The 14694-nt window shown below is 36.0% G+C and overlaps 1 protein-coding gene across 1 annotated transcript; it reads right to left on the bottom strand.

Moving 5' to 3' along the window:
• Positions 1–14477, bottom strand: LOC113082377 (bifunctional 3'-phosphoadenosine 5'-phosphosulfate synthase 2-like). The gene is made up of 12 exons (XM_026254039.1): positions 14382–14477; positions 8280–8394; positions 7617–7852; positions 7182–7320; positions 6955–7073; positions 5738–5851; positions 5347–5458; positions 4545–4750; positions 4111–4246; positions 3052–3320; positions 2123–2352; positions 1–1215 (listed from the first exon to the last, which is right to left on the bottom strand). Exons 1-12 carry the CDS (start codon positions 14406–14408, stop codon positions 1074–1076), a joined length of 1845 nt encoding a protein of 614 aa, XP_026109824.1. The 5' UTR covers positions 14409–14477; the 3' UTR covers positions 1–1073.
• Positions 14478–14694: the final 217 nt, after the last annotated feature.

Below are 14694 nucleotides of genomic sequence, written 5' to 3' on the forward strand. Positions count from 1 at the left end.
ACCAAAAGATGGCAGTAAAGAGTCAATATTTATGTGGATGTGCACAGCATTACACATTTACTCCATCCATCTGTTAAATGTAACTTTTGTCCTTGTTTCAAAGAACAGAAAGCAAACTGTGCGTACTGTCACGCACTGTGAACATCTAAAATCAGCCACATGGTCACAATTATGTCATCACATTGAAAAGCTTTAATTAAAAGAGACATGATATACAGAATAGCCAAATAACATAATATTGTATACACTGTTTAATCTTTAATGAGACAGTGTTATTCATTATTCTCTTTGAATGAATAAAATAAATATATTAATGATAATATATTTTCCTATTATAATTTCTGGAATATGATCCCCAGATAGCAGCCCCTTTCCTGGGGGGTTACATTTTTTTTTTTTTTTTTTTTAAACAAAATTATTTTGGTTGCAGGGTGAAATCTGACTGTATTTGTGGCTGTATGAACACCTTTTTGATATATATGTCAACTTAAAGTTTGGGGTCAGTAAAATTTTTAAAAATAAATTAATATATTCAGCAAGATACATTAATCAAAACTGACAGAAAAGAAGCTTAAATTGTTACAGAAAATGTCCATCAGCATTGCCATCAGAGGAATAAATTACATTTAAAAATATATTAAAACAGTTAATTTGAATTGTAACAATATTTTACAATATAACCATTTCAACTGTATTTTTTCTTTAAAATCGTAAAAATTGTATCCACTTGATTCATTTAGATTACAGTTGATATACTTTTTCTTTCTGTAAGTTTACAAGACATGTTTCTAAATACAATTTAAGAAATAGATCTCATAATATCTTTGGGATTGACAATCTGTTAATCAAGGCACATCAGTTTAAATTTCACAGTTGACAAACCATGTTCATATTTCCAGTTAAAAACCATTCTGTAGTAAAGTCTTGACCACCTTTGCTACCAGCTAGTTGTAAGGATGTGCCTTCATTTTTCAATGCCTTGATGTAGTTTAATGTACTGAGTCATTCTCAGTGTGGACAACATGCGCTGTGATCTGAGGTTTTCTGTTTGTTGGAACTTCCTGTATGTGTCATCACTCATCTTTCTGTAGAGAAATGTAATAATCTGTGAGGACCTTCCAGGCTTTAGGGGCCATGAAGCCATCTGGAGGGTTCTCTCCACTGCGGGCCAATTTGCGCATCTTGGTCCCAGAGATGAACTCAAAATCAGCATGCCTGCATTGTTTGAAAACAAGAGATGTAAAAGCAGCCTACTTTTCATGGTTCACAATCACTAAGTTACCACATTCATATTCAGATAAGGTTTGCTTAAGTTCCTGGTTACTGGAAAAAGACATTTACATACATCACCGCTATTGAAATTCTCCTAGATCAGCATATTTTAAATAGTCTAAGAGATGCACATTCATCTGTTCATATTCATTTCGTACCAAAAGTTGGAAATGCTCTGTCTTAAGTCTTTATTATTATTATTATTAATTTTGCACAATGAATTGAAATATCATAAGTCAAGTGTTGTTTACTGTGCTTTTACTGGTCAGTATATTAAATCACATTCATTTATTTTAACGTGTTCGATTTATTTTGTATCTTCTTTCCTCCAAAATATTTCTGTACAATTAGTGATAACATTTTTATATGCATGTAAATGTGGTCAGTTTTGTGGCATAAACCATTGCTAAAGCCACTTACAGGAATAGTTCACCCCAAAATGTAATTTTCTGAACATTACACCTCAGGTCATCCAAGATCTTAATGAGTTTGTTTCTCCATCAAAACAGATTTGGAGAAATTTAGCATTACCTCACTTGCTCACCCAAAGCTGTGTATTTATAATAAATAAAACCATCATGAGTTGTGTGGATTGCTTGAGGATTATTGTAATATTTTTATCAGCTGTTTGGACTCTTATTCTGTAGAGATTCTCACACTGCAGAACATCCATAGGTGAGCAAGTGATGTAATGCTATTTTTTCTAAATCTGTTATGTGAACTTTCATTCAATTTTCACAGTTCATTTTCATTTTTTGAGTCAACTATTCATTCATTGGATACCAATAACAGAGAGTTATTAGCATTATGCTTTAAAATATTTTTTAATACTGTTAAAATTCAGTTTTACCTGTCTTTGTCATAGAAGTCCATAGCTTTCTTGGTCTTATTGTATGCAGCCACTCTGAAGGGGATAATCTCCACAGAGGTGAGTCCAGGGGCCATGGACAGAACTTTACCTCCATGAGATGGCTCATACAGGTCCTGTCCTGTCACTGGGTGGGGCATCCCAGCAGGATCACGACCCACAATGTAGAAATTAGATCCTGATATCATCCTTGCACGGCAGTGCCACTGGACCTGACAGACACATGGAAAAGGTTAGCTGTTAGTAAGGGTGGCACTTAATATGTTATGGGTAAAATGACAGGAGTTCATAGGAATTTTGATGGCATCCGAAATCACATACTTCCCAACAACACTGGGGTACATTCATTAACACATTCATACTATATAGAAAATTAAAATGTTAATGGTCGCAAAGTAATAACTTATTTAAAATAAATAACTAATATTCCTTTATTTACACTACCATTTAAAAGTTTGGGGGTTGCTAAGATCCTTAAAACAAGAAAACATTTATTTGATCAAAAATGCAGTATAAACTATAATATTGTCATATAATTAGAATTTAAATGAACTGTTTTTCTATTTAAATATATATTAAAATGTAATGTATTCCTGTGATGGCTTTAGTCCAGGCTTTGTGTCACATGATCCTTCAGAAATCATTCTAATATGTTGATTTGTTGCTCAAGAACAGCATTCATGTGAAATAAAAATATTTTGTTTATAATAACATTAAATTCGGGTGCCTTTAGTGTCACTTTTGATCAATTTAATGCATCCTTGCTCAATAAAAGTAATAATTTCTTTAAAAAAAAAAAAAACGTGATCCCAAAACTTTGAACAGTAAACTAAACTATAAAGTGCTTAAAAATGATTGCCATTTGGTATTTCATTTTCCTATGTCTGTGTGAAAGACAACCATCTTCATACCTCTGTAGGCCCAGCATACATCATAGGGGAGGGAAAGATGGCCACAATGGTGGATTGTGGGTCTAGGATGCCATCCTCCAGCACGGCTGCATGTTGTTTCATCCTCCAATCTAGAGGCACGTCATCATCTTTGGTCCAGCCACCCAAAGGATGCAAAAGTAGCACTGGCCTTCGATACCCGCGTTCCTCCAATCGTCGACGCGTGTCAGTCATAAGCAGGGCATGGCCATTGTGCACCGGGTTCCTGAGCTGAAAAGCAAACACTGCATCTGGGGAAAATGATGCAATCGTCAATTCCAGTGCTTTAATTAGTTGTTGCATAACCATGGTGAAATCCAGAATATGATACTTTTTTCAAGAGGGTGCAAAGGACCTACAACGCCAGAAATCCAAGACACTCATGTGGGGTATCAGATTATCAACTTTGATTTCTTATTGGACTTTTTTAAATTAACACCAGCCAATGGAAAGGAAGGGACGTGGTGTCCCATACTTGGAATTTAACAATTAACCCACAGTGAGTAGTGAACAAACACGTACACATTGAACACACATCTGGAGCAGTGGGCAGCCAATGCTGTGACATCCAGCGAGCAGCTCAAGGGTCTCACCTCAGTCGTGGTATTGAGGGTCTGTTACAACTGCACCACAAATGTGGTAAACATGTGACTTATTTTAGCCACACCATATCTAATAGTCTTTTTGCTCCAATCCACATGCTTTATCAAGCCAAAAAAAGTGTCAGTAGTGTTTTTCTATATGGGTTTAAAAACCCAATTTTACTATTTTTACATTTTTAACATTGTGCCATACATGAGTGGTTTAGATTCCATGCTTCATATACAAGCCAACAACCCTGATACAATATCTTGCTGCCATATTTGGCCGCTTAGAACCTGTTTGGCTGCATTGCTTTAAAACAACAGATCCTAGATATATAATGACAGTGATTTTCATTGGAGATGCATGGGTATTGCAAAACTTAATTAAGTTAAAGTGTCTCCAGAAGAACACTCTTTATACGTAGTTACTTGTTAACTTTAACCCCTTTGCTTTTACCTGCTTTCATCTCTTTAAATTTCTGCTTCAGCTCCCGTGGAGTGAGACGGTACTGATCCAGCCCATCGTTCCATCTGATTCTCTCCAATACCTCTAGTTCACCTCCTACCAGCCAATCACCGCTTTCCAAAACCATCTGTTTATAGGTGAGCAGTTAAAGTATGTATTTAGTGTGCATTTTTAAGTTAAAACAATCAACCATTGCAACAACTGTATTAAACACAAACACACACACACACACACACATATTACGAATTTCAGTTAGAAATCCTTTTTTTTTATTATTATTATTAATATTATTTAAAGACAATTTTCTGCTGTTTCTGAGCCTCTTTTCTGGTACTATTCATTTAACTGTATTAAGTGGAGACTTTCCCTCAATACTTTGGTGGTTTGTTATACATTCATTCTCAAGGTGTTTGCCAAATTCCTACCTTTATATAAGGGTGTTTGGGGCAGGTTGTCCCCCATTGACGAGCACATCGCTCTTCTTTTCGATGCTCAAAGAACTCTGGGTTGCGTAAGATGGCGACACGTTTTCCCTGGTACTCCAGAGCCACAGCCATGCTGCCCTGTAGATGTTCTTTAACCTCCGTTGCAACAGGAAGGACAATGGGTACTGAGAGGTTGATGGTACCACCTGTATTTAGGAATAGGTAAATTAATCTGCATAGAAATAATTTTAACGACATGACTGAAATCACAGAAATTATTTCTTTATAATTATATATATATATATATATATATATATATATATATATAAATTTGATATGCATCAATAGCTGCCTGCTCCGCTAAATCCCACTGACAATGTATATTAGTACACTTTGACTGTTATTTGCTTGGATGCAATTGCAACTACTATTAAAAAATACAGTCTCCTCCCCTGACCGATGTTCGCTGACCAACCCAATTAAACCAAACGCAGCATGAGAATTTCACAGGAAGCCAGATCATTGCATCATTCTGTGTCCTGAAAGCAGCTTCAGCTCTGGCAACTGCTATTTTATGCATGAAACATCTTCTAAATAACAGTGCAAAGCTTAGATCAGCCTTCTGTTGCTGGTATCAGTACCATTCCCAGCATGAAGACAATTAACCTAACTAAGTCTGATTGCTGTGTTTACTGCAGAATAAAAATGAGATGATGGAGGGAGGTGTTTAGTACTGTAATAAAAGACTGGCATGGCTAAAACGTTTCACCTCTTGTTGTAAATGTGTGTGCTTGTATGTTACCATCCAGTAGGCTGTTGAAGTGAATGACTTGTAGGTATTCTCTCTCCCTCATGAAGCCCTTCAGAGGACTAGCCCATCCTTCAGCCAACACCTGCACCCACTGTAAGTCCAACTGCACACACAGATACAGAGAGCTGTGTTTAAAAACAGAACATTTAGCTAATATTGTATTCTTCTAAAAGTCTGTTCGGATTCATTGCCTGTAGGATGGAATAATAGGTGTGAGTAACTCTAAGGAACAGCATTCAAATCGTTATTGTTGTGGTTTCTGGAATAAATTAGCATTTTAAATTAGGGAAGATGAAGCAGTTGTGTGTCTTCTTGCCAACAGATCACTCATATTTATGAACATGATTGATCCCCGGCCTTGAGGACGAATGTTTCTGTTTACCTTGGTGATGCTGATAGAGGGCAGGGTGCTGGCGTCTGTCTGTGCCAGCTTGAGGTTGTTTTCAGGCACAAAGAGTTCATGAATCTCCTCTACAGCTCCACTGGGAACGATGCTCTAAGATAGAGAAATATCAAAGGGTTAAATTAATATACTGTATTTTCTATCTAATGGCATGTGCAGTTGTTACCATAAGAAGCTATTTTTATTTGATCTGCCGGTAAAAAATGACTTTCGTTGCTGTAATTGCAATCTTGTCAAGTTTGAGTTAAATGGAAAGGTGAAGATTTTTTTTTTTTTTTTTAAGAAAGAAACTGCATGGACTTAAATTTTTTAGGTATCAACATGTCTTCCGAAGAGTTGGACTATATAACTCATGAGTTATACACTATTTTATGGTGCACAACTCTTGTGTAAATTATAAACTTATTGTATGGAAAAGATCTATGTTAAGATTCTTCATTGACAGTAGTGTTCAAAAGTGTGGAGTCGGTATGATTTTGAAATGTTTTTAAAAGAACTTTTTAAGAAAAAAAAATACAGTAAAATCAGTAATATTGTGAAATATAATTACAATTTAAAATGGTTGTTTTCATTTATTTGTATTGCCATATATTTTAAAATGTAAGTTATTCCTGTGAAGGCGAAGCTAAATTTTCAGCGGCCATTTTCCTGTCTTCAGTGTCACATGATCTTTCAGAAATTATTCTAATATGCTAATTATTAACGTGTTTTTTTAAAAATAATTTTTGCTAAATATATATTTTTTCATTGACGTATGTCTGTCAATTTATTATGTGTGTCACTTTTGCAGCTTAAGAAATATTTGCTGAATACAAGTATTAGCCTAATTTCTTCAACAGAAAAACATTCTGATGCCAAACTTTTGAACGGTACTGTATTTATGTGTTCCACAGAAGAAAATGACCACACATTCGTTTAGAACGACATGAGGGTAAGCAAGTAATGACAGGATTTTATTTTTGGGAGAACTATCGCTTTAAGGAAGAAAGGATTTATTTTTTCCATGAGTGCACTGGAGTAAAATATCCTGCCCTAATGGTGTTCCCTTCAGACAGATATGTTGACAGAGGCTTGGTTATAATGGTTTCAACTATGGACTTCTGACCATGAGGTACTCCAAAGATAAAGGTACAAGCACCAATCGGGAAATGGCAGATGAAATGTATTCTTAAGCCTGCGTTCAGCTCCTGACTAACCTGTTCCTTCAAAAGGTCTACCAACTGCTGAATGCATTCGTTCACTGTGAGCTTTCCGGTCTTCAGAATCAGCTCAGGAGCCTCTGGACACTCATACTCAGAATCTATACCAGTGAAGCCTGAGTAGGAAATGAAGGAAGGCAAGGTTTGTGAAAATATGTTTTGTAGATTGTTTTACTTACTTTGTGTTCCTGCACAGTTTTAAAGGTTCTATGTTTTTATATTACTTTTAATCTCTCCTGATCTTGCTTTTTTGTAGAGTCCTTTAACATCTCTGCTCTCGCACACCTCCAGAGGAGCGTCCACAAACACCTCAAAAAACGGCAAACCTGCTTTCTCATGGATCGCCCGGGCCTCTGCACGGTCCTGCAAGATGTTGAGCATTATGTATTTTTAGAGAACATTTTTATTAGAAATGGTTAATGAAAATTAAAACACAGTGTTTGTATCTCCATGTGTTTACATATTCCTTTGTCTGCTTTGGTTATTTTATAAATCACTTGGAACATCAGAATCTGCTAAAACTAACTATTTATTCTGCAGTGGGTTTAAAACCTCTCAAAACATACTGATAATGTTGTGAGCTTAGTCTTGTGATTTGGATTTGATTATTTGATTCAAATATTGATAAAACAATGCCAGTCATTGGTTTGTTTGCTTACTTTGGTAAATGGTGAGATGAAGCTTGTAATGCAAACAAGCCCAGCATCTGCAAACAGTTTGGCCACTTCAGCAACACGGCGAATATTCTCCTCTCGATCCAAAGAAGTAAAGCCCAGGTTCTTATTCAGGCCGTGACGGATGTTATCACCATCCAAAGAGTAGCAGGGAATGGAGTGAGAGACCAGATACTCCTCTAAAGCGAATCCCACCGTTGTCTTACCAGCCCCGGACAGACCTGTGTACACACACAAATGAATTTCTTACACTTGGATATACTCTGATTTGGATTTGTTAAACTTACACTATAGTTTAAAATTTAGGATTGTGATTCATGATCATGACAGTTTGTGCAAGTTATCAGGAACAAGGAACATGTTTCTTGTTCATGTTCATTAAATGAAACTTGAGCCACACAACGGGGGTAGTGAAAAATCTGTATCGAAAAACCCAGTGTGGTGAAACTTTATAGTCAATGCCTGGGGTTTCAAATTCAGACCAACTTGCTTTGGTTTGTGAAATGATTTCCCGAGATTTGCCTAGCCTGACATCTCATGTCATTGCTGTTTTTAAACAGATGCATTTTTTGGATTTCTTTATTCAGAATTATTGGATATGGTTTATGTGTTTATTTTTACAGTTGTGTGGGTGTGTCCATGGATTACCTGTGAGCCAGACTGTGCATCCTCTGAAACCTCCTCTGGTTCCCACGACCTGCCCTCTCTTGCTGCGGCTGACATGATGGGCCTGGTAAACCACATTAGTGGACTTCTGCAGATTCTACAAACACACATGCATACATACCAACGTTTAGTATAGTACTAGAATTTTGGACATATAAGCACAGGAATAAACAATGAGCTTTGATACTCCATTTACATTTTCCATTGAAGTTATATTTATGCATTTGGTAGACACTTTTGTACATTTTGATATCAAGGAAGTTTGTGTGAGTGTGTGTGTGTTTGTGAGAGAAGTTCCATTAATACTGTACATTTTTAATGAATAAATGTTGTTTACAATTTATGCAAAAGTTGCATTTATCCAGATTATTAATACCTTTTTTTTTTTTTTTTACAGTGTTTTAGATGCTGTTCAGTTCTAGTATTTAATAACAACTGCTTCCAGGTTGAAGTATTCGTGAGAATCTGTTTCCTTGATTCTTTTTTCTTTAAGATGAAACGATCACAATTTTACAGAGGATTTCTATTTCATATAAATATTATTCTTTTCTATTCATCAAACAATCTAGAAAAAAATTAGCATGGTTTCAAAAATATTCAATATCAAGCAACTTTTTTAAGCAAACGCTATCTGCTCCCATCACAAGAATAAATTATTTTAAAATATATATTAAATAAAATATATTAAATATATTAAATATATATTTTTTTATGTTAATTGAAATATATTAAAATGGAAGGTTACTATTTTAAACTGTTATGATATTTCACCAAAGTGTTTTTGTAATCAAATAAATGCAGCATTGGCAAACATTTCTTCAAATGTTTCAAAAACATCTTACCAACCCAAATTTTTTTAATGGTATTTGTGTGGGGGGAAGAAATCAAAGCAATGGACACAATTTTTCTATATGTCTTAAGAATTCCCAAAGATGAAACATATAAACCAAATCATATGCAAATTACTTTACTTATCTTTTCCTGGTTTGGAAACTCTGCAGTATGCTGTTAAGAATTAACTATCACGCTATATGAAATATACAAAGGATTTATGGTATGAAGCAATAAGTAGTTAATATATCAGTGTGTGTTATAGCTATTGGTTTCAGATTGGGGGATCATTAATGCAATGTGGTCAATGTACAAATGTTGTAGCTGTAATAATGTTGCTAATTCACATCTTTCTTGCTCTCACACGCACACTCATATTGCCTCAGCCTCAGTTCCATGCAGAGCTCCTTGCTAAGAACCAAGTGGAAAAATACTGGGATTGTGTGAGATGAGCTGCAGGAAAACCACTGCTTTATAAACAGACTATTATATTAATCAACCAGGAATGCATCAACTTTGTACAGCACACACACCCTCACACAGGGTTATATATGAAATTATTGCTTACTGTTATGCGTCAGATAAAAAAAAAGGATAAATCATGCATTAACAACTCAGTCAATGACATGAATTAGCTACACACTCACACACAGCATATTCTTCATACCCAGTCTCAAAATTACTTGTGAAGTCTTTGAAATACAAATAGATGAATATATTACTGACTTCCAGTGAATCCTATTTAAGAGCACCTCTCTTACATACATGCTTTTCCCCTTTTATTTTCTCTGTTAAACCAGATATGCAGTGCCACTATAGCCTTTTATGAATGAAAACTGTAGATGTCAAAGATAACAGCTTGAATATATGAATAACTGGCATTAAATCAACTAAATAAACTCTGACCTCTAATAGACTCTGAATCCTTGTATGACTGTTGCAGGTGTCATATTTCAGTGTTTTCTAAGACAACAGATCTATGTAGAAAAATCTTGTAATGTCTTTGTTTAAAGATTTTTTTTTTCCATAACCAAAATTTATTTTTTTATACATAACCAAAAGGAATGTGGAGGGGCTTCTTTTTCCTTTTTGAGCAATATGTGCAGGAGGCAAGGAAGTCGACCGGAAGTTGAAGTCGGCCGTGTGCCGCCATCTTGTAGCAGAACTTCACTTGCGTTAGCATCCCATTGACTCCCATTCATTTTTGCGTCACTTTGATAGCGAATAACTTTACATCTGAGGCGTTTAAAGACTCCATTTGTCCATTATTTCCTTCTATGTTACATTATGTCCCTGTAGAAATAGTTTTTGTAAAAATAGGCTAACGATTGCGTCATAACCACTCTGCATTACCGTACAGACAGGAGGGGAAGCTCGCAGGCAATTAACTTAATATGGCATACTGGCGTTACATTTTAAAATACTGTACAAAATAATTAATCAGAATACTAACTCCTGCTCACTCACGACAAAGAACTCCCCGCTCAAGCTCGCCGTCTCTGCAAGATTAACAATGGCAGTTTGCACGCACAGCTACTAGAACATTTACATCTGGCAGACAGGTTGCTGACGTCGTCAAGCCTCGTTTGAGTCTGCGCGTCAGAAACAGAAGTGCTAAAAATAGCTAAAAATGGGCTTCACTTGTCTCAATTGAGTTCCAATGGGGTCGCTATGTCCATTTCTTTTACTGTCTATGAATATGTGACAGATAATGCAGCCATTTTGGAAAGCCTTATTCCTGCTGTTTTTATCACTGGAATCATAGTAGCCTACTTCAGGGTAGTGTTATTAATTTAGTTAACATTTTTTAAGTGATTTCTAGAAAAATTATATTGTATTTTAAAAATCTATTGAAAATGCATTGAAAAAAATCTATATTATCAATATCAATATTTATCTCTGAGGAGGAATTTTTACATAAACCTTAATATAAATGTTTATAAACTTTACATTAACTTTATAAAACCTCTTGCAATGCAGAGGATGCACAGAATCTGATGCATTTAGATGCATTCACACTGACTCTTTAATACAGGACATGAATGCAGTTAACCTGGAGTTACAAATGCATAAATAATGTTTTGATGTTTTAAAAACAAAAAAACAAAAATTATATTTAAAATGATTGTGGAGGAAAGGGGGAAAATATACTGTAAATATAAACATAACATCGCCAGTGAGTGGCGGCAAATCACTTCATGAGTGAGTCATTGAGTCATTCATTCCATCGATTCATTCAAATAGCTTATTGATTCAGTAACGAAACATGTTGTGTGTTGTTCAGATGTAAAACAGTTCTGCTGTGGCTTTGTTTGAAACTATTTTCATTGTCGAAATAGAGCAAAAACAAGAACTTATCTATAAAATGTAAGCCAATTAATATTAACTTCTTGCTTATTGAACTTTTATAAAATCAAATCACATTTAAGATCGTACTGATATTTGGAGAAAAAAAAACTGCAGGCTACTCTTTGTGTGATATTAACTATATCAGCTGATATAAATATAAAAGACATATAAAAGTCCCCATTTGGGGGTAATTCTTAATGTATTTAAACAGACTTAATCACACAGTGAAAGCGTAAACTCTAAATGTGGTTACGTGGTAGTCTGAGTACACACACACACACACACACACACACAAGCAGTGTGTGTAAATATACACATCACATCTATCTCAAAACTTTCTCAAACTTTTTTGTAGCCTACATTTTGTAGCCTACTATTCCAGTATCATATTTTAGTGATGTAGCAGTTCAATAAAAAGTAAACAATCAAACCACACTGGCCTACATTTAGACAAGAATAACTATAAATATAGCTGCAAGCAGCGATACCGGGGCCAAGCCCTGAAGGGCTGTAGCCAGAGCAACGAGCGGGACGAAGCAAAACGGCCAAAACGGAACTTCCATCGGATCGACTTTACCCACCCCGGATTCGATCCCACGACCTCTCGGGTTTGCGACGAGTGCCTTAGCGAAGTGCGCCACATTAGTTGACACACTGTTTGCATGGCACAGAAGAGAGGTTAAGGTGTGAGAATTAACTCTCAAAAGCCCGAAGCAGCATTTTAGCCAGATTAGCATGCTACGCTAAAAAATGCTAACGTTGCTCAAAGTTAACCAGATAGCTCAGGAGACCCATTAGAGTCAATAGAAACGTGTTAGCATTTTAGCTAATTAGCATGCTAAGCTAATTAGCATAAATCAACCAGCACAGGCACGGTCAACTTCAGAGCTGTACACGTCGGGAACGGGAGTGAATATCAAAAATCTGTTCAGTCATTTCTGTCAGGCCCGGTCAGAAGTTCATCTGATAAAATTTTGAACAAAATTGAACAAGATTTCAGGGAGGAGTAGCGAAAAAACTGTATTTAAATACATTCAATATGGCGGACAGACGCCATATTGGAAAATGGCAAAGGAGACATCATCTGATTCGGCATAACCCACGGAATCAAATGACATAAAAATATCAAAAATCGATCAACATTTACAGTAGTTATAAGGGGTTTTGCAAGAATCGTTATATCTCTTGAACACTAGGTGGCGCTGTCTTCTAACTTCCGGGGTACCTCAAGCACATGTTGTTGATGATGCCTATCGATTTTTGTGAAGATATGTACAATAGATCAAAAGATATAGCAATTTATGACAAAATTCAAAATGGCGGACAGGTGGTCCAGGTGGTCTCGACAAAATTGACATCCACAGATCCGGAATGATCTAAAGAATCCATAGACATCAAGAAAATAATTTTCTGATGAATTGTTCAGAAGTTATAAGCAAAAAAGTGCATTTTTGGTATCTCAACACCCATAGGTGGCGCTGTTCCCAAATTTGGCGTGGACCCCCAGATCATGGTGTAGATGAAGTGTACCAAGTTTGGTATCGATTGATCAAAGTTTGGCCGAGATACAGCATCTCAACCGATTTGAGGTCAACCTGAGTAAGTTCACAGCATCATAACTTTTTTTTTCACTAGTGTTCAAAAAATTCTGTTCAGTCATTTCTGTGCGGCTCAGTCCAAAGAACATCTGAGCCAAATTTCAGAAGAATTGGACCAATTTTGAAGGAGGAGTAGTGTTTAGACTGAATACTGTACTTTTCAAAATGGCCGCCACTGTAATGGGTAGGAGTCTTAATGTAAGGTATGGAATAGAATCTCCATGAAGAGATTGATCATATGTACTAAGTTTTATTTTCATAGAATTAGTGGTTCAAGAGTTATTAATGTGTGAATGTTGAATTTTTGAACTGGTGGTGGCGCTGTAGAGTTGGTCCTAGAGACCCCAAAGTTGGTCAGATCACTAATAATGGTCATCTCTACAAGTGTGCCAAATTTCATAATTTTCCCATGTTCCCTTCATAGGGCTGCCATAGACTCCCATTGGACGAGAAGAAGAAGAAGAAGAAGAAGAATAATAATAATAATAAAACATACAGATACAATAGGGGCTACAGCCCTTTGGGCTTGGCCCCTAATGAAAGCACATTTAACTAAACATTTTAAATTGGCAAAGATCATACATGATGTAACATGTTACAATGTGAAGTTTTTAATGGTAGGCTATAAATGTATAGCTCAATGTACTAATTTCAGTACTTTATACAGAAATGTCAAACCATTATTTTGTTGCGTATTACATTTGTCAGTTTTCTTTAATGGTTCTTTGTATTCCATTATAATTAAAACAGTTATAAAGGAATGTAAAGAACAATTAATGAAAATGTTTAAATTATTTACATTTATTTACAAGGCATAGTTTAAAGGCAGGTTTCCTTTGTGACAACTGCAAGGACAACTTGTAGCCTATTGAGTGAACAATAATGTCAATAAAGTTCAACATAGTAGAACTGTAATAGTCTAAACGTGTGAAAACGAGTCACATTTCTGTTTAGTATTCATGATTATTTTATTAATTATCATTTTTATTTAGTTCTCTTTTTTTCAGTTTTATAACCTCAAATTTGATGATGTTTTTTAAAGCCAGTATGTCTACAGTAACTTGACTTGCAGCAGGGCTCTTGCCCAATATCTCCCCAAATGATCGCAGGCAGTTATATAACACAACAACAAAAAAAGTTAGCTGACATGTCGAAGAAACCTCATACATCCCCTGCAAAACACATCAAATGAGAAAAATCTCAATAAAATAAAAAAAAGAGAGAGAGAAAATATAGCCCTGACCAAAAAAATAAAAATAGTAATCGACTTGAGAAGTTTTTTTATGGGCTTTCTGTCTAATCTCACCGGTCTCGGTGTTGCGTTTCCAGGCATCTCTATCCAGTAGTGACGTGCGCTCGGGATTGGACCTTCAAGAGGCGGGGCAGACTGAACTCGCAGGTGAACTTCTTGAAGGTAGTTTGTGGAGACGCGGAGAGAGAGGTGTTTTTAAGAGTGTAAGAAAACACCTCGCAGCCCTGCCCTTGTCCAGCCTCCCGGCTCCCGCAATCTGCATGCCATACGGTTGAATGGAGAGCAGAACCGGTGTGAGACTGCACTGAGGAGGAGGAGGGGCCATGAGCTACCGGAGAGAAAGCAGGCGGGGAGTAGGATGTAAAGA

This window comes from Carassius auratus, unplaced genomic scaffold, assembly GCF_003368295.1.
Source record: "Carassius auratus strain Wakin unplaced genomic scaffold, ASM336829v1 scaf_tig00035888, whole genome shotgun sequence".
Classification (NCBI taxonomy): domain Eukaryota; kingdom Metazoa; phylum Chordata; class Actinopteri; order Cypriniformes; family Cyprinidae; genus Carassius; species Carassius auratus.

Bases quoted from the DNA above. Each gene is read 5' to 3' on its own strand.
- LOC113082377 (XM_026254039.1), bottom strand. From the start codon at position 14,408: ATGCCTGGAAACGCAACACCGAGACCG. The intron at 7,074-7,181 runs GTAATATAAAAA...TTTCCTACTCAG, and splicing joins AAGATCAGGAGAGATTAAAA to GCTTCACTGGTATAGATTCT. The intron at 5,459-5,737 runs GTAAACAGAAAC...CTGTGTGTGCAG, and splicing joins CCTCTATCAGCATCACCAAG to TTGGACTTACAGTGGGTGCA.